At 42.7% G+C, this 20981-nt stretch overlaps 1 protein-coding gene across 1 annotated transcript in view; it reads left to right on the forward strand.

Annotated features, from left to right (window-relative positions):
- The window catches only part of LOC126156199 (uncharacterized), a 103761-nt gene extending 94657 nt beyond the window's left edge, over positions 1-9104 (forward strand). Inside the window, exons 4-5 of the mRNA XM_049916288.1 lie at positions 4609-5498; positions 8376-9104. Coding sequence (XP_049772245.1) covers positions 4609-5498; positions 8376-8771 — 1286 coding nt within the window. The 3' untranslated portion in view covers positions 8772-9104. The remainder of the gene's footprint in view (positions 1-4608; positions 5499-8375) is intronic.
- Positions 9105-20981: the final 11877 nt, after the last annotated feature.

The raw sequence follows: 20981 nt of genomic DNA on the forward strand, positions 1-20981 counted from the left end.
AAGGAAGTCATTCACAAGATGTGCATGATGGGGCCGAAAATCGTCGTCCATGAAGACGAATGCCTCTCCAATATGCTGCCGATATGGTTGCACTGTCGGTCGGATGATAGCATTCATGTATCGTACAGCCGTTACGACACCTTCAGTGACCACCAGCGGCGTACGTCGGCCCCACATAATGCCACCCCAAAATAGCACTCGCTGGACAGTATGTTGCCTCCAAACACGTCCGACGATTGTCTGGTTGAAGGCATATGCTACAGTCATAGGTGAAGAGAACGTGATGTCAATCCTGAGCGGTCTATTCGGCACGTTGTTGGGCCCATCAGCACCGCCCTGCATGGTGTCATGGTTGCAAAGATGTACCTCGCCATAACCGTCGGGAGTGAAGTTGCGCATCATGCAGCCTGTAGCGTACAGTTTAAGTCGTAACACGGCGTTCTGTGGCTGCACGAAAAGCATTATTCAACGTGGTGGCGTTGCTATCATGGTTCCTCCGAGCCATAATCCGTAGGTAGCGGTCATCCACTGCAGTAGTAGCCCTTGGGCGGCCTGAGCGAGGCATGTCATGGACAGCTGCGCTCTCACTGTATCTCCTCCATGTCCGAACAACATCGCTTTGGTTCACTTGGAGATGCATTGACACTTCCCTTGAGAGCCCTTCCTGGCGCAAAGTAACAGTGGGGACGCGATCGAACCGCGGTAATGACCGTCTAGGCATGGTTTAACTTCAGACAGCACGAGCCGTGTACCTCCTTCCTGATGGAATGACTGGAAATGATCGGTTGTTGGACTCCATCCGTCTATTAAGCGCTGCTCAAGCATGGTTGTTTACATCTTTGGGCGGGTTTAGTGACATCTCTGTACAGTCAAAGGGACTGTGTCTGTAATACAATATCCACAGTCAGCGTCTATCTTCAGGAGTTCCAGAAACCGGGGTGATGCAGAACTTTTTTTTATGTGTATATAAGGTAGCTTCGATGTCTTGTAAAATCAACATCTTTCCCTTGTTATTTTCATATTGTTTAATTATTTGGACCTGGCTGCAAACGTTCTAGATTTTTGCTTTGAACTATTATCAGTTACGAAGGATTTGTTTCTTACATATAGCAAGTTGCCAGTTAACGGTATAACACAACTTCTCTCCTTTGTAGTTTCAACTTCCTCTCTTGTTTTTTTATAAGTTCAGAGTTTACTTGGATTCAGGTATAAGTTTTTTAAGATTTTTGGTCTTAAATTCTTTCGGCTCGTTTACAACCTACCTCGCTCACGGTGAAGTTTTTTAACTACGTACTGTCATAGTCTTGTTAGTCCATATTACGAATGCAAGTCTTTGCTTGACTACAGCTAATGGTGATGTTTGCAAATCGTGGGTATGTGATTGCAATTTCTACTACCGCAGCTGGCCGTTTTTCCTTCTTCATTACTGTCATTTTGTGAGATTATGGCATGTTATTCATAATTTTTGTACCACGCTGTGCTTCGATGCTTTTTATCATTATCCATTTACGTGGGATTTTTTGTTTACTCACGGCATGGTACCAGGAGGAGGCGACCATGAGAAAAAGATTGAAGAACCGAGGAAATGATAACGTTCTACGAGTCAGGGCGTGGAGGAAGCTATAACATCTGAAAAGGGAAATGCAAAGTTTGAATATAGATATAGCAGGGGTCAGTGAAGTGAAATGGAAATATTTGGTCAGCTGAGTATAGGGTAATACCAACAGCAGCAGAAAATGGTGAAACGGGACTAGGAATCTGTATAATTAGGAAGGTAGGGCAGAGAATGTGTTACTGTGAACAATTCAGTGACAGGGTTGTTTTCAGAATGAAATTTTCACTCTGCAGTGGAATGTGCGCTAATATGAAGCTTCTTGTCAGGCTAAAACGATTCACACTCTGCAGTGGAGTGTGCGCTAATATGAAACTTCTTGACAGGCTGAAACGTTTCCAAATACCATAAAACATTGCTCAAGTGAAACACAGTTAGTAGGAAAGTCCGACAAAACTGCAACAATGGACAGCTGGGCAAGTGGAAACGGAAAGAATATAAAGCCAAAGTAATATGAATGAGACCTGCATCTTTAGCCGGACCGAGACTCAAACTAGGGACCTTTGCGCTTCGCGGGCAAGTGCTGACAGATGTTGCCCCGGCGACTGAACGCAAACGGATACTTGATCTTTTTACGAGAAATTCTGACAGAGTTTTTGGAACACGTTCCACTTAGGGAGCGATAGAGAATGTGGTACAACATGAGTTCACCTGCGCACTTCGCATATGCAGTGCGAATGCATTTGGATGAAACTTGTGGTGAGAACTGAATAGGTCGCGGTGGGCCGTTGGCATGGCCTGCACGTTCTACCGACTTCAAGCCCACTGATTACCTCTTCTGGGCCCATCTGAACTATGTTGTCTATTAAAAACGTATTGAGACTGATGAAAAGCTGATATCGCCTCTGATGCAATTTCCACTTTTACAGGAGTGTGTGAAAGAGGGCGGTAGTCACCCCAGCTTCGTTGCATGGCGTGCATTCGAGCAGCGGAGTAATTTTGAGAACTTTTTGTAACTACTCTCAAATTATGGCTATGTAACTTCACTCTGACTTCTTATTTACCTTGAGGCCACAGATTCATTGTAAACGTTGACATACAAAACTGTTACAATGACATCTCGGATGGCATATTATGTAACTACTCTCTAGGAGCGCGACGCTGTTCAATGACGCCAATGCGGGAGGCGGGTATGGTTTGCTATGTGAAATATGCTTGTTGCGACCGACTCTACCGGCCCTCCCATTTTCTATATATTTTTCGATACGCCCTTTAGATTTGGCAGATACCTGCAATTTCGTTTTGCGATCTGCAGCAGGAGTCATAAAAAGAATAGAAAGAAATAAAAACGTCCATCACGTCTTTCATGCGACGTCCGATATCGACGGAAAGCGTCCAATGTTTCTCTCAAAACTTTTATGCAAAATTTCAACAGTCTTTAACCGATATTGAGCGACACAGGACTTGATTGTTTCCAATAGTGAGTAGTCTGGCGTGGTAAGGTCCAGACTTTGTGGTGGCCATTTGAGCCGGGTTAGACGTGCTGCTGAACCACACCAAATACAGTGGCCTCTAAATCGTTCACCAATGAACTCAGTCACATGAAAAGCAGCTCTGTTCTACTGTAACGACACATTCCATATGATTCCCTTGTTTCATGCTAACATGTTAAGCACGTCCTCAACGTATCTAAATAAGAACTTCCATTCACACACCTTTCGACAAACTATGGTCCGAACAGGTATTGTGATGACTTCCAGGCCCATATAAAAACATGAGGCCGACTCCTTTTCCAACTCTTTCGTATAATGAGCATTTTCCTTAGTCGAGAAAACATCTATGTGAACTGCCATACGTCGCACAATTTTTAAGCACAACAGTCACAAGTGAGCCATGGCATTTAGAAACCGTCCCAACACGGCAGGAAGCACCGAGTGAGGTGGCGCAGTGGTTAGCATTCGGGGCTCGCATTCGGGAGGAGGACGGTTCAGACCCACGTCCGGTCATCCTGATTTAGGTTTTCCGCGATTTCCCTAAATTGCTTCAGGCAATGTTTGGTCCCCTGCCTCAAACCAACCAAGCAGGAAGCAAATCGCTGCTCCATGGCGTTGTCAGACAAGAAACTCACAAATGTCGATCCACATCCTTCCGTTATCAAACATCTTGCGTTTTTCACAGCAGTACTTGAAGTTTAGCTGCTATTTTGTCACCAAATTTTACGTAATTATTTAATTTGAATTAAATTCTGATATATCATCAATTGCACATTTCAGTTCATTAATGGATCATTATTCAGTCATCTGATAAATAATGTTAAAGTAACCTGTCATAGTGATTTCGTTTTTCATCACAACATTACTTTCTAGATCTGTACACCATAATTCTTTGTGTCCAATTAAAACTGACACACCCATGCCACCAATTACTCATCGCCAGTGTAATTGTATGCGCTGACATCAGCCATAGCGTCACAACTGAATCAATGCAATACTGAATCAAAACAATTCAGTACCGACAATAATTCGTTTCACTAGCTTCAAAGTACGGGTACGAATAAAGCAAGCATGTCATTTCCTAATCGCACCAAGCGAGAAGGGATATAATGTGTGCGACGAACAGATGATTTCTGTGGAGGTATGAGTGTGTATGTGTGTGTTGCGGCGGGGAGGGGGGGGGGGGGATGGGAGGGGATATGTATCTGAAAGAGAGTGAGAGCGAAAGAGAAAGAAATGGATGGTTAGAGAAGGTAGTTGGTTTGACTCACTGCCTTTGTTCATGTAATGCATATCTATAGGGCGTACAGCCGGTAGCTGTGGCCGAACGGTTCTAGTCGCTTCAGTCCGGAACCGCGCTGTTGCTACGGTCGCGGGTCAGGTTCGAATCCTGCCTCGGGCATGGATGTGTGTAACGTCCTTAGGTTAGTTCGGTTTAAGTAGTTCTAAGTCTAGAGGACTGATGACCTCAGAAGTTAAGTCCCGTAGTGCTTAGAGGCATTTGAACCATTTATAGATCATTGCCTATGCACGTAATGATGCTGTGTTTTATCCTGTCCACAGATTTAGTTCCAAGACAAGCCAACAACATGGAATTATCAACTGATACGCGACTTCCACCGCCTTCATGGATAAATCATGGTTTCATAGAATCTGCTTTGAAGACTGCAGAACGAAAGAAAATTACCGTCGATTCCATCAACGTCCAGTACGCAAATCCTGAAGGAGTTGGCTATGGAAGCTTGATGTTCAGACTCACTGCCAATATGAGATATGAAGGCAGTGAGCAGACAGAGAAGAAAACCATGATAGTGAAAACGGTTCTTGAGTCTGGTGAACTGCTCAAGGATCTCATAGAAAAATGTGATGTGTTCAAGATCGAGGGAGAGATGCTGCACAATGTGATGCCGCAAGTCCACGAGCTGTTGGCAGCACTGGAGAATGAGGAGTTCCGGCCGATAGCGGCCAAGTGCTATCAATGTGGCCGACAGCCCGCGCCCTTCTTAGTGCTGGAGGACCTGTCAGCAGCTGGATTCAGGCTGGCTCAGGCTGGCCAGCCACTGGACCTCAAACACTGTGAAGTCACACTGCGGGCGTATGCACGGCTGCACGCCGCCTCAGCGTACGTACTCTGCAAACAGCCCCACTACAAGGACACATTCAGTTTCCACATATTCACGGACAAAAGCGCTCGACAGTTTGTAGAAACTATGACCAAGAAGCTTTTCATAGGACTAGCCAATGAGTTTGACAAATGTCCTGGTTATGAGAAATATTCAGAAAAATACAGGGCTTTTGCTGACCGCTTCCTCGATTTATCATGTGAAAGAATGGAGCAAATCAAGAGGCAAACAAAGCTTCCGGTATTGACCCATGGTGACTGCTGGAAGAACAACATGATGTTTAAGTATACGAATGGAGAAGTATCAGAAGTCCGTCTAGTTGATTTTCAGGTGAGATTGAGCTTTACTTGTTCGGTAATATTCATATCATCTTCCAATTATGCAATGGGATGTGGAATGAAAACGAGTTATATGGAAACACTGTAAGCAAACACATCCTTCCTACAGTCCTGATTTCTCTCTCCATGCCACTTCCATAGACATTCATGGTCGTCGGTTTCCTTTGAATGAAGAGCTGCACACCTGCGTACGATCATGGTTCCATCGGCAACGACAAACATTTTTTTCATCAACGCATTCGTGTTGTTGTCTCACAATGAGAGAAATGTATTTACAATTACAGCGTGGTGTTTACTTTTGAAATAATAAACGGTTTACTTACTGTTTTTCCACCTTTCTCGTTTTCATTTGGCTGCCTATTATATATTGTAGTCTTTTCCTTTAGATGCCTGGGCAGAACTCTTCGATAGCGAGTTAAAAGGGTAATAATAAACTACCACCGATAATTACAGCTCGGACGGAGGCATGTAGAAAGGTGTAATCTGCAAGAGGTTCCCATTTACTGTACAGTAATGAATTGGCTACCAACGACACTGTTGAGCAATTGAATTACAGACATAGTGTTTTCACACCTTCTTTCGAACCTGATGACGCTTACAAAACACCGTAGTTCCAGCTAGGCGGTGGAAACTCCTGGCTGTACCTGAGTGATGTGAGTGGGATCCCACATAGTTCGCTTGTAAATAAACTTCGCCGGGACCAACAAGACAAACTTCACTCAACGTAAACGTACACCACACATTATTACCTTCACCATCTGAGTGAATGGTGCCGTGTTTGGAGGCGGTACGTTTTTCTCAATGCCTCATGTGACTTCGACAGAAACACTCTTACAGGCGGGTGCTAACATGTATCACAACTGATCACGCCTGATACAACCATTAGCGGGGGCTCGCTGCAATCTGAAATAATCAGTGCGAGGCACTGCAGAGAAGCACCTTCCTTTTCAGTGTTGATGATGATGATGATGATGATGATGTTTGGTTTGTGGGGCGTTTAACTGCGCGATCATCAGCGCCGGTACAGATTCCCAATTGCTACACAGTCCAATACTTTACACGGTCCACTCGAGCCATTGTCACTAATGATGATGATGATGAGGACAACACAAACACCCAGTCCCCAAGTAGAGAAAATCCCCAACTCGGTTGGGAATCGAAACCGGCACCCCATGATCCAGTTTGGAATTCCTGTGTGATGGTCTGGATAGATGTGTGCCTATTACACATTACGACACTCTTCAAGGAGGAGGATATTAGTGTTTAACGTCCCGTCGACAACGAGGTCATTAGAGACGGAGCGCAAGCTCGGGTGAGGGAAGGATGGGGAAGGAAATCGGCCGTGCCCTTTCAAAGGAACCATCCCGGCATTTGCCTGAAGCGATTTAGGGAAATCACGGAAAACCTAAATCAGGATGGCCGGAGACGGGATTGAACCGTCGTCCTCCCGAATCACACTCTTCAACTGTCGGCGGTCTCTGTTAGTCAACAGACGAGGTCGGCCTATACTCTTTTGTGCTGTACGTATCCCTTCACGTTTCCTCTTCGTATCACATCGGAAACAGTGGACCTAGTGATGTTTAGGAGTGTGGAAATCTCGCATACAGACGTGTGACCCAAGTGACACCCAATCACCTGACCAAGTTCGAAGTCCGTGAGTTTCGCGGAGCGTCCCGTTCTGCTCTCTCACGATGTTTAATGACTACTGAGGTCGCTGATATGGAGCACCTGGCAATAGGTGGCAACACAATGCACCTAATAAGAGAAACGTATGTTTTTGAGGGTGTCCGGATACTTTTGATCACATAGTGTATGTTTTCATACATCACTAAAATGACGATACATTCGTGCTCTATAGCCTCTCTGCGCTGTATTTGCCAGCAGTTCCTGTCTTCAGCAGTTGACGTAAGAGGAGTGCGGGGTCCTTCGACAGGTACGTTCTTGACACAGTGGTTGCTGAAAATCCAAGTATTTGTTTTATAAATAGAGCCTCCTTTTCTTGTTGCACTGTAATTTATTTCTCCCAGACGTGTTTCGCCTTTTTTACCGTGAGGCGTCTTCAATGGGTTCTAGAACGATACAATTTTGGTTTTGATATATATTATTTTTAGATTATCAAACAGTTCACGTCGCGTTTGTTGGCATCTGAATTTCCTCTTATGTGGTCTGGAGATCACTTCATTTCCGAAACATATCGGCACTTTTATATTACGAACGTTTTCTTCACACTGCTCATCATGTTTACCTTTATTTTTGTGGTAGACTATTATTAATCTTACAATAACACATATCAATATCAAAACAAACTGTATCTTTCTAGATCCCATTGAAGGTGCCTTAGAGTTAAAAAAGAAAAATAAAAATAAAGAAGGCGAAACAAATTACAGTACAGAAAGAAAAGGCTGTTTCATTTACAAAATAAATATTTCTATGATTGCTGCCGAGGGTGGCCACGCAAACAAACTTGCAGAAGAGGTTTTCCACTTCTAGTCAATCCACGACATGGTCGCAATGAAATGTACTCATAACTTGTGTCTTGCCCATCTAGCGTGTGCAAAATTACACGTGATATCACAAATATAGACGAAGTGGGCCAAAATGGTCATACCTATACTATTCAAATTGTATCTTCTGAGTATTTTCAGAAACTTTGAAAAATATTAGAACCGCAGTGTTCAGTTATCTTTCACAGATCTTCATCTCAACTCAGCTTTCACCATTTGACATTAACTATTTACCAAAGACTAAGATGAAACCCAGTTTCAAGACAATAATAAGATTTGAAAAAAGGTTATGCCCTTTCTACCTGTGAGAACGGACGTAATCTCGAGAAAGTTTTCTAATAAATGGCTCCTTGGTGTCCTTGCAGGGTGTATCAGCAACCAGCCCGGCCTCGGACCTGCTGTACTTCCTGTACTCGAGCGCCAGTGAAGACGTCCACCGACACCACATGGAGGACCTGCTGCGCGAGTACCACAGCACGCTGGTGGGCCTGCTGCGGCGTCTGGGACTGGAACAGCAGGCAGACGCCTACACCTTCGAGGAGCTGAAGAAGGACATGGACCACTGCTTAGTAATCGGCGTTCATTTCAGCAGCGCTAGTGGATTATTCCTCACTTCCGAGAAACATGCCAAAGAATATGTAAAAGCATTCAACAATCCAGAGAAGTTTGATGAGGTTATCGTTAAATCATTTAGGAATCCGTACACAATGCCATATATGAAATATCTCACGCCAATTTTTGATAAGAAAGGAATTTTATGATCGTATTTAATTTTTAAATGCACAGGACCTAGTTTTCGGAGCATCTGAAAAACGGGTTGTAAGGACTAATCGTCGAATCGTCGACACTTGCAAAAGGCAACTCTTAAATTCATGAGTGATTAATAGCTATACACAACGTTTCGATTGTAGTTGTAATACCTTTCCGCTACTCTACCACACAAAGAAATGTGTCTGATTTTATTCTCCGTGTATATTTACGGGACAGAACCTTTCCAATAATTCATGTTTGACCTGTGTCTGCCATTGTTCATATGATAATTGGACACTAGTAAATATTTTCATTGCTTCTTGTTACAACGCAATTAACACCAATAAACGATTTGTAATAGAAACAGTTAGAGTGGTTTGTATTTACGAAACTATTACAAATGCTTGTGTCTTTTGTTCAGAATTGATGCGAGTTCACTTTTCAACACATTACCAGTAGAAATGAGTATATCAACAGGAAAATTAAACTTCATACATGCATGTGAGTTCAACTAGCAAATGTTCATAGTTTTTTGACGGAGATTTACTGAGTGATATCGTGCTCAGATGTCGGAACATAAGAAGTAGCTAAGTTATTTGTGTTGGGTAACAGTTTTATCATCACGCCAAAGGCAACATATTATCACAAAATTTCTCCACAACGAGACAATGGAGCTCGTAGGTCTCTGACGTCAAAGCACCCAAACAACACACCCCTGTAAAAGATGCACGTTACTTTTTAATTAGAATTAACCTTATTCTAAACTTCGGCACTATTCCAAATACAGGGTAAACTATTCGTAATATTAGATGGAATTTGTAGAGTTATTGTGCTTCTTATGAGGAGCAAACAGTGTCCCTTTATTGATAAATTCTACTGACTGCAGTTGCGTCTGTAATTGTCAAGAGAATACAATGAGATTGGAGCCAACGATTGTAAAAAAAGTAACGGAATTCGACTAATCGTCTTAAGTACGACCGATCAGGGAATGAGTTACACTGATGATTTAAAAAGACATTTCTCAAACAGGACAGATATTCTGGCCACATATCGCAGGAGGTGGAAAGGAGTGATGAAAGAACTTGGCCCATTAGAATAGCGAACCATATTCGTCGGCAAAGGAGTTTCATTAACACGAGTTTTACCCTCCTCGACTTAAGCAATTATTTAACAAGCAACAGTCACCTGAAAATTATGGTTCCTTATGGTGGTTAATTTCTTAAATTTGCTTGGGAATCCAGTTGTTCATTTCATTGTGTAATGTAGCTAATGTGCACGGTGACTAAGTTCAGTTATCAAGGGATTTCGCATGTATAAATATTATCGGTATCAACTAATTTTTTGAAGGGCGACTTGTTTCCATTAGCCATCCCTGTTAGGATTTCTCCAATGTATTATACCGACTGAGCAGAGTATATGGTCAAAAGGCACGTATGGTGGAGTCCGCTCACATTTTGTCGGAATTATTGGTGAATTTATCTTTTAGTATCTTTCTTTCACTACTGTAACGAATGTCTGGGTTTTTAGTGTGTACACAGGATCAACCATGTCCGATCTTTCTGGCTATCCTTTGCTGATAGGATGATATCCATAGAATAATCGATATTATTCTATCAGCAAAGGACAGCCCGAAATATGGGACATGGTTGCTCTTGTGCACGCACTAAAAAATTAGACATTCATTACAGAAGTGAAAGAAAGATATTAGAAGATAAATTCGCCAATAATTCCAACAAATTGTGAGCGGACACCACCATACCTGCCTTTTGACCATATACTCTGCTCAGTCGGTAGAATACATTGGCGAAATCCTTACAGGGATGGCTAATGGAAGCAAGTCGCCCTTCAAAACAGTAGTTGATACCGATAATATTTATACATTTACTATCTCATACACTTTTGCCACATTAACTCTGAATTAAATTACTTTCTTCTTACTATATTGAAGTGGCATTATTTAGTTAACAACTGGGCTTTAATATTTTCACAACATGGACACTCGGTAAGCATATTTAGCATGGAAAGGATCCTAAGGCGTTATGTGACTGGGGATAATTCAAGGTAAGATTCCAAAGTATAGTTTTTGGTTTATCTTATTACTTGAAAGAAATGAAACATCAGCATAAACTGATCCATCACTTTACATTTCTACAAATCCTTATTTCCGTTGCAGTGATTGCGCATTGTGGTGGCGAGTACGTCCTGGCAGGTGGATCAGCGGTTGATAATGATAAAGCTCTGTCATTTCTTGGTGGCGATGATAGATACCATTTCCAAAACAGGGCTAGTTTGTTAATCCATCCATCCGAGGCTTTGGCACATTGGAAAACGGCACAAAAAGCCTCTCTCGGCACCAGCACAATCCGCTGTTGTTACATGAGCTGTTGGCGGTTCAGTAGCTCGTGTCCAAGTAACTCGTTTTCCCACCTCTTCCTTCATGCCAACCACATTTTGCGCGCGCTGCATCATTCCGTTCCCGAGGGGAACAACAACACCTTTTACACATATAAAGAACTAATAACCGTAAGTGAGGATCAGCAAATATAGAGCAACAAGACATTTTGAACAAAACATATCATATGCACATATTGACAGTTCAGCATAAAATTATTTGAAAAAAATTTAAGTTATATATAATAAATTTTATTTCCCTCCAAGTGAAGCAAAGTGTTTAACTAATAAAGACAATACATTGCATATGTTTTTACCAGGACGTCAAAGTTTTTACAAAGAAAAAAAAATACATTTCTATACAGTACCGAATTAATCTTAGAATAATTACAGAAGCTCAACGATGGAATGTTGAACAAAACAGAAAGCAAAATGAATCAGCAAAAGGTATGTAGTGTCTAAGCTATTGTGTTACAAGGGGATATCGACACTACCCTGGCGCATGGCGTCCTACACTGTGGCGGAAAAAGTCATCTGATAGCGATATGCACGTATACAGATAGCCGTGGTATCGCGTACACAAAGCATAAAAGGGCAGTTAATTTGTGAAGCTGTCGTTTGCACTTAGGTGATTCATGTGAAAAGGTTTTCGACGTATTTATGGCCTCATGACGGGAATTAGCAGAACGCAGAATGGAGGTTGGAGATAGACGCGTAGGACATTCAATTTCGGAAATCGTTAGGAAAATTTATATTCCGAGATACACAGCATTAAGAGTGTGCTGAGAACACCTCATTTCAGGCATTATCTCTCACTACGCACAACGCAACGGCCGATGGTCTTCACTTAACGAACGAGAGCAGTGGTACAAGCGTAGACATGTCAGTGTTGACGAGCAACACCGCGTGAAATAATCGCAGAAATCATTGTGGGACGCACGACGAATATATCCGTTATGACAATGGAGTGAAATTAGGTGTTAATGGGTGGGTTATGGCAGCAAATGACCGACATGAGTGTCTTTGCTAACTTCACCACGTTGGCTGTAGCACCTGTGCTGAGCTCGTGACCATATCGAGACCCTAGTCAACTGGAAAATCGCGGCCTGGTCAGATGAGTCCCGATTTCAGCTGATAAGAGCTGATGGTAAGGTTCGAGGGTCGCGCAGACTCCATGAAACTGTGGACCCAAGTTGTCAACATGGCACTTTGCGACATGGTGGCGTCTCCTAATGGTGTTTACATGGAATCGACAGGCTCCTGTGGATGTTCGGGTACTTGTAAATCATCTGTTACCATTGACAGACGAAATGTTCCCAAACAGCGTTGGAATTTCTATGAATGACAACGAGCCATGTCACTGGTCCATAATTGTTCACCATTGGTCTGAAGAACTAGCGAATGGTTTGGCCATGCAGATTGGCCGACATGAATCCCATCAAACATTTATGGGACATTATCGGTAGGCCAGTTCGTACACAAAAATCCTGCTCCAGCAACACTTTCGCAACTATGGACGACTGTAGAGGCAGCATGACTCAGTATTTCTGCAGGGGACTGTCAACGACTTGTTGAGTCCATGCCATATCGAGCTGATGCACAACGTCAGGCAAAAGGATGTCTGATATGATTTTAGGAGGTATTCCAAGACATTGTCACCTCAGTGTATGTCGTCCTTTCGGGAGGACATCGCTTGTGTGGAGTGCCCACAGCGGCAGGAGCAAAGGGTGTCACCGGCAAAGTGCGCCTGGAATCAGCTGGATGCCATTAAAAACTGCTCTACCTGGTGGTCGTAAGCGAGGTCAGCGCGACTCCCATGTAGCTCTGCTCATCCATATGCTGCTGAGGTATGCCTGCGGGATTGGGGCCATGTTCCCATCGTCGTGAGAAATGCCTCTCAACATAAAAAAATACTTAGTCTACATACAATATAAATCTTTCCTCGGAATGTTGCTACAAGTCTACATTACATATTAAACAGCCCATAAAGTTTATTAGAAGCATAACTGAGTGGCTTCGCATCTCTGTCTCTCAGGATTTTAGACATCAGTTGCGTCCTGCTGTACTTTCAAAAGTTACTTCACGAAGCGAAATTTTCCACGATATTTCTAAAACGTATTTTACGTGAATGGAAGACTTCATTGCTGAGTATGGTGACGGCTAACTTGGGATGAGGGATGGGTCGCTATAGGTTTTGAGAACAGTACCGTAATTCCAGTAAAATTCAATACTAAACAAAAACATAAAACAATACCACAACACTTCACACCTACTCTGGCATCGGATTGTACCTGATTCCTACTGATGTTTCATTTTCTTATACTTTTCGCACTAATTTACTACCACAAACGACACTTCCAATTATACACTGGTGTCCAAAATTAAAGCAACAAACCGCTATTTCCCCGTTTTGTCTCTAATTCACGATTTAATCATACAAACTGTCACCAGATGTCTGTACGATCGTGTTCTGCACGGAAGGTGGCATTCCAGTCAACGGACAACCACGCCAAAGACGACGTCAGGTCACCTATCAAACGAGGTACTTTTCGCCAGGCAGTCCCTCGTCCACAACTGGTGTGTACACAGTCATAGTCGGTGCAGTTTGGCACAGAGAAGACGCCTACCAGACTCTCTGCGGTGGAGGGCGATAGGATGAAAGGAAGCAGGGCTTAATGTGAATCGTTCTCTTGTTTGTTGGATGTGGCGACAGTTATAGTGACCAAAACTGTATCCTAAAGACTAGGGCAGGACCGATCATGTGTGACATCAGAAAGCGAGGATCGTTATTTGGCCTTAGTACTGCACGTCAACTGGCATCTGATCACAGCATCCACTGGAAGTGTTGTATTGAGGCAAACGATGTAGAGAGGGCTTCGGCAGAATGGCCTTTACTGTCGGAGACCTCCTATTTGTGTACCTCTGACCCGTCTTCACAGAAGGGAACGTCTAGACAGGTTAGTCAGCATGCCACTTGGACGGTCGGAATCAACAGCTGGCATATCTGCCACTGTACACACATGGTGACTCATGATCAGCAAACCAACCAAAAAGAACTCAAGTTGTTGCTACTGAACAACGCTTAAAGTTACACAAAGCTATGTAAGAGGAAGAAGACTGGATTCGTTATTGTGTCTTGCTCATCAGCTCCTGATACATACTATCGAATCTGTGAACACCCAGAACAAGTGGCACAATTAAACACAATGCAAAATAAAAGCTCAATAACAAAATTCGCGCTGACATAATCATACTACGAAGCACCTGGGTGAAAGATATCGAAAGACCTTCCTTTCCTTGTAATATACTCCTTGTATTCTCCTCTCCTTTCTCGATAACATCTCAACAGATCTGGCTAGGCTTGCGTCCCTTAGTTCTGTCGTCATCACTTCGTGAATGAATTCTGTTTCTTGATTACAACCCACTCTCTTACACTCGGGCCTTGTAGTCATAGTGATTTTCCCACGGTCCAATGACACATGATTACACTGTCTATAACGCTTAAAAATCTTGAGTGTTATCTAGGTGACGATTCATTTCAGCTTTCGCAGGAAATTCACTACTACATGTATATAATCCTACTCATCACTACATCCATTTGCAGCAATTCACGTCAAAATTCAACACAGCATTCTTAAAATCAATAAAACCATTTCTTCGCAATGATAAGTCATAAACTCAGCCCCGGTGTGCCTCGTATGACTGCCGCAACCTCTTCTTTTTCACGACTCAATCAGTCGATCACAACACACAAGAATATTCCATTATCCACAATGTATCTCAGATATACAGACAAGTTAGTATTAATATCTTCCAAAAAGTAACTAATAACAATCGAACACTTCATGAGAGGACGATGGTCAACGTATCAATCAGCTGCAGATGACACATCTATCTGAGACACTTACCCAGATTTCATGAGGCTATCCACAAAATTTCTTGATATATGATTCAGAACGTACACCACAATATCTTTTCGTGTGGAGCATTTCCACTTCAACCACATTTCGTTCAATCTGAAACCGTTCACTATATATGTTACAGAATTTATAACAAACGAACCTCTATTCCCTGGATTACGAATGAGCTTCAATCAGATTGTTATCTATTGTTTTTTACTTCCCAGTGGCTCTCTCTGAGTTCCCTCATTTGTCATACATACTACTACAGTATGTCTGTCTCTCCCTGTGAGGCGGATGGGGGGGGGGGGGGGGGAGTGGTTGATGGTAAGCGAAGTCAACTCTTCTTCCTTGATTTTATCAGCTGGTCGTTTGTTCTTCAAGTCCCAGTGGCTGGCATTTCTATTGTTCCACGCGATAATTTATTAATTATTCCATGGAAACCATCTGCAGAGATATCGTAGTTACTATGTTGTGGTTGTCAGTACAAGCGAATTATCTTACCAAGCTCTTTCATTATCCTTGCTGCAGGATTTCATTCAAGATGGTAACAATAAATGTATAAGTGGTAACCTTTCTGTGGCAGAACACATATTTTGATATCTTTTCAATTGTAACCTCGTCTCGTCCTAAGGAGCGGGCCAAACAACCAAACAAGTCAACGGCGATACATTCCCTCGATTTCGCAGTAATAATCGGAAGAAGTAGATTTATGGGTATTACAGTGGATGGTTTTGCAAATCAAGAGAAATTCAAAGTTGCCAGAACTCTCAGGAAGTTGAAGCAAGCAGATTCTCTTAATTTTGTGGAACATTCTTTTGCACCCTATGTGCATAACAAAGATGGTCATAATATATCAGCCCATTTACCAAATCTTCTTGAATACACAGTGCCCAGTTTTCACCACCATGTTTCCTTCCTCCGAACAATATGTCGTTCCTGAAGAGAAAGTAGTAAGATAACATAACTTGTTTGCTCCCTCCATTTACCTTGAAATCTTTCAGTGTATGATCCATATTTTGCTCCTGTAAGATGTTCTGAAATTCTCAAAGTATACTGGCTTAGTGTACCTTATTTCGAACACGCCCTTGTATAATTCACCATTTTCTTCGACTTTCAATCCTGCAGGTGTGAGTGACAGTGGATCTGCCATCACACTGTCCTTCCCTGGTATCTACATGATTCGAAATTAAAAATTTTGCGTCAGTTTGGCATTCATAAATATCTGTAGTGCTTTATGTTCACAGCACACCTTCATGTTCCTATCATACATAAGGAATTGAGACGTCATAAATCGCGCACAAGGTATTCGAGTTCTGTAATGCAGTAGGTTCGTTTGGACCATGACAAGAATCGTGGCACTAATGCGAACGTCTCACCATTATATCATCACGCTCTTCCTCCTAGAACAGGTGAACAAATGAACACCAATCCCAATGCCGGCCGTGGTGGCCAAGCGGTTCTAGGCGCTACAGTCTGGAACCGCGAGACCGCTACGATCGCAGGTTCGAATCCTGCCTCGGGCGTGGATGTGTATTGTGTCCTTAGGTTAGTTAGGTTTAAGTAGTTCTAAGTTCTAGGAGACTGATGAAGTTAAGTCCCATAGTGCTCAGAGCCATTTGACCCAATCCCAATACGGGAGCTATCCGCCGCAAGGCTGAGCCCTTAAGTCAGGGTCTTCTAGCATGGAGGCATTGATTAACGCTTCCTTCAGCACCACCAAGTCTCGATGCGCTGCTTTGCAGTGTTTCCTCTTTTAGGGATTTGGTCTTGATTTTGGGCGAAGCGTTTTACATCATGTCTGGTTTAGGGTTCTATTATTTCAACCAGATTTTCATGAAATGTATGGTAAAATCGATTTTAAGGTAGCAACTGTACTATATAAAGTGGTCAGAAACATTCATAAGAGCTTCCGCGACTGTTTCTGGGTAGGTTTTGCCGATAAATAATTGTTAAGAAACAAGTTCGATACAATGCTGCGTTTTCAAGTCCGTTGGCATTGACGTCAGAGAATCGGATCACTGCATGCGCAAATTCAAGCGGCCTGCCAGGTACAGTGTCAGCTGTTCTCATAGCGTAGGCGATGGCACACAACTTTGGCTCGGGTTCGATCCTTACTACCGTCCCATGTTCAGTTTTTGTATCGCTCTCTTCTTAAGTTTGAGGAAATCAAATGAAGAACACGTTTGGCGACACTGTCTCTGGCGGGCTACTTGAATTGAATTGAATTGAATAAACAGCGCAACGTATACAATTTTTTTCTTGATAATTATTTCTCTGCACAACGTACCCTGCAACGCCATTACAAGCTTTTCAGACTGTTCCTGGGCACTCCAGTAGACACCCCCCAATGTATTCTTGTACTCTATGGCCCCAAAGGTTTACTAAACTCGTATTCGATGTAATTTTAGCTTAATATCAATTTCTCTGTTGTTACTATTAAATGTGACATCGGAACTTGGTCTCGATACACCTCCAGGAATCGCATTGAAGTTAACCGATTACATAGGGGCGTTGGGGCATGTTAAGTACAGAGGAAAAGCTGAAATGCCTCAATGGTGTTGGAAAGCGAGAAGGGATATGTTGCCGTATTTATCTTCCATGCTAACAACTTATGGGCGTCGAACCTCAAAAAAATGGTTCAAATGGCTCTGAGCACTATGCGACTTAACTTCTGAGGTCATCAGTCGCCTAGAACTTAGAAATAATTAAAACTAACTAACCTAAGGACATCACACACATCCATGCCCGAGGCAGGATTCGAACCTGCGACCGTAGCGGTCACACGGTTCCAGACTGAAGCGCCTTTAACCACACGGTCACACCGGCCGGTGCGTCGAACCTCATACCCACCAGTTGGTATGGGAAAAATAACGCATTTACTTAAAACAGCAATAGCGGCCGGTGACTTCTGGCCTTGTCAAAGAGGGCAGAGGAGCAGACATTGGTTCATGGCACTCTATTGCCCTTCACGTGGGAAACTCTCCCTAAAAAGCGGGAGATTCAGCAATGAGCAACGGCGGAGGATGTAGTAGGCAATGGTAACTACTGCATTTACGACTCAGAATGTGAATTCACAGCACATGCGGCCTGGAATTGAAAAAGTGTCACTATGATCTCTAAATTTGCAAAAGATTCCGGTCTAGACACCATTCGTAAAGTGCAGGGGGGGGGGGGGGGGGGCGGTGATGTGAGGGATGACAATGGGAAGAAGACTGAATAACAAAGGAGAGGGGTAACGTTCTACGAATAGAGGTGTGGAGAGTCAAACATTTGAACGTGCTAGGGAAGCTAGAAAATCTAAAAAGGCAAATTCTAATGCTGAATCTAGAAGTGAAGTGAAATGGAAAAAAGACCAGCATTTCTGATCGAATGAGTATAGCGTGATATCAACAGCAACAAAAAATGGTACAATGGGCATAGAAGACGTTATGAATAAGGCAGACAGTGAATTACTGTGAACAGTACAGTGTTAGGGATGTTCTCGTCAGAATCGACAGCAAAACACCTCCACAAGAATAGTTCAGGTATACATGGCAACGTCGGAAGAGAAGGTGAAGATATAGAGAAAGTGTATGAGGATATTGAACAGATAATTCAGTATGTAAAGAGAAATGAAACTAAAAATCATAAGGGATTGGAAGGCAGTTGTGGGGGAAGGAGTACAAGAAAGAGGATACTGGAGAATATGGGATTGGTAGTAGGAATAAGAGAAGAGAAAGACTAATTGAGTTCTGCAGTAAATTTCTGCTAGTGATAGCGAACACTGTGTTCAAGAATCACTACAGGAGGAAGTATCCTTGGAAAAAGTCTAGTTAGATTGCATCATGGTCAGGCAAAGATTCCAAAAATCAGATATTGGATTGTAACGTATATAGAGGAACAGACATTACATTCCAGCGGAAATTGTTGGGGAAAATGGCATCAAAAGAGCTATTGGCCTCTGCGTCCAGAATCTACGAGGCTATCTAGTTTGACTTTAGGGAAGGTAAATGCACAGAGAGGCAGTTCTGACGCTGTGGTAGATAACACATGTAAGACTGGAAAAATATGAAGAAACGTTGATAAGATTTGTCTACCTGGAAAAGTGTTATACTATGTTAAAATGTGCAAGCTGTTGAAAATTGTCAGAAAAATAGGGATAAGGAATAGGAAAAGTCGGGTAACATACAATCTGTACAAGAACCAACAACCAACAAAACGACTGGAAAACCAAGAACGAAGTGCTCGAATGAAAAAGAGTGTAATGAATGGATGTAGTCCTCCGCTCCCCCCCCCCCCCCCTCCTGATTACGTTATACATCGCAGAAGCAATGACGGAAATGAAAGAAAGATTAAAGAGTGGCGTTACACCGAGGTGATAAAAGTGATGGGAGAGAGATTTATACCTGGTGATCAAAAAGTCAGTTTAAATTTGAAAACTTAATAAATCACGGAATAATGTAGATAGAGAGGTACAAATTGACACACATGCTTGGAATGACATAGGGTTTTATTAGAACTACAAAAATACAAAAGTTCAAAAAATGTCCGACAGATGGCGCTTCATATGATCAGAATAGCAATAATTAGCATAACAAAGTAAGACAAAGCAAATATGATATTCTTTACAGGAAATGCTCAATATGTCCACCATAATTCCTCAGCAATAGCTGTAGTCTAAGAATAATGTTGTGAACAGCACTGTAAAGCATGTCCGTAGTTATGGTGAAGCATTGGCATCGGATGTTGTCTTTCAGCATCCCTAGAGATGTCGGTCGATCACGATACACTTGCGACTTCAGGTAACCCCAAAGCCAATAATCGCACGGACTGAGGTCTGGGGACCTGGGAGGCCAAGCATGACGAAAGTGGCGGCTGAGCACACGATCATCACCAAACGACGCGCGCATACCCCAAAAAGCCATGGACCCAAGTTCTCGACAAGGCACTGTGTAAACTGGTGGTGGTTTCATAATGGTGTACCCTGTGTGCAAATGGAATGGACTAAGTGGTTTGGATGTTCAGCTACTAGGTGACCATTTGAGGTTGTTGATGGACGTCAGATTTCCAAACGACCATGGCATGTTTGTGGATGACAGTGCCGCATATCAGCATGCCACAGTTGTCCTCGATTTGTTTGAAGATCATTGTAAAAATAGATGAAAGAATGTCAATGATACTATTCGCTGATGACATTGCTATCCTTAGTGGAAATGAAGAATAATTACAGCATCTGTTTAATGGCAAGAACAGTCTAATGAGTACAGAATATGGACTGAGAGTGAATCGAAGAGAGACGAAACTAGTGAGAAGTAGTAAAAATGAGAACAGTGAGAAACGTTCAGAACGGGAAATCACGAAGTGGGCAAAGTTAAGGAATTCTGCTGCCTAGGCAGAAATATAGCTCTTGATGGACGGAACAAAGTCGGCCTTATGTGGCCGAGCAGTTCTAGGCGCTTCAGTCCAGAACCACGCTGCTGCTACGGTCGCAGGTTCGAATCCTGCCTCGGGCAAGGATGTGTGTGAAGTCGTTAGGTTGGTTAGGTTTAAGTAGTTCTAAGTCTAGGGGACTGATGACCTCAGATGTTAAGTCCCATAGTGCTTAGAGCCATTTGAACTATTTGAATGGCGCTAGGAGGAAATAACAAGCAGCATTTCTGGCCAAGATAACCTACTAGTTTCAAACATAGGCCTTAATCTGAGGAAGACAATTCTGAGAATGTATGTTTGGAGGATGGTATTGTATGGAGTGAAATATGCGCTGTATGAATACCGGAACAGAAGACAATCGAAGTATGTTAGATGTAGTGGTCCATACGAAAGTTGAGAATTAGGGGGACAGATAGAGTAAGGAATTAAGTGGTTCTCAGTAGAATCTGCGAGGAAAGAAACACATGGAAAATACTGACAAAAAGAAAGGACAGAACAATAGAACACCTATTCTAGGGT

This window comes from Schistocerca cancellata, chromosome 2 (genome assembly GCF_023864275.1).
Source record: "Schistocerca cancellata isolate TAMUIC-IGC-003103 chromosome 2, iqSchCanc2.1, whole genome shotgun sequence".
In the NCBI taxonomy this organism is placed as follows: domain Eukaryota; kingdom Metazoa; phylum Arthropoda; class Insecta; order Orthoptera; family Acrididae; genus Schistocerca; species Schistocerca cancellata.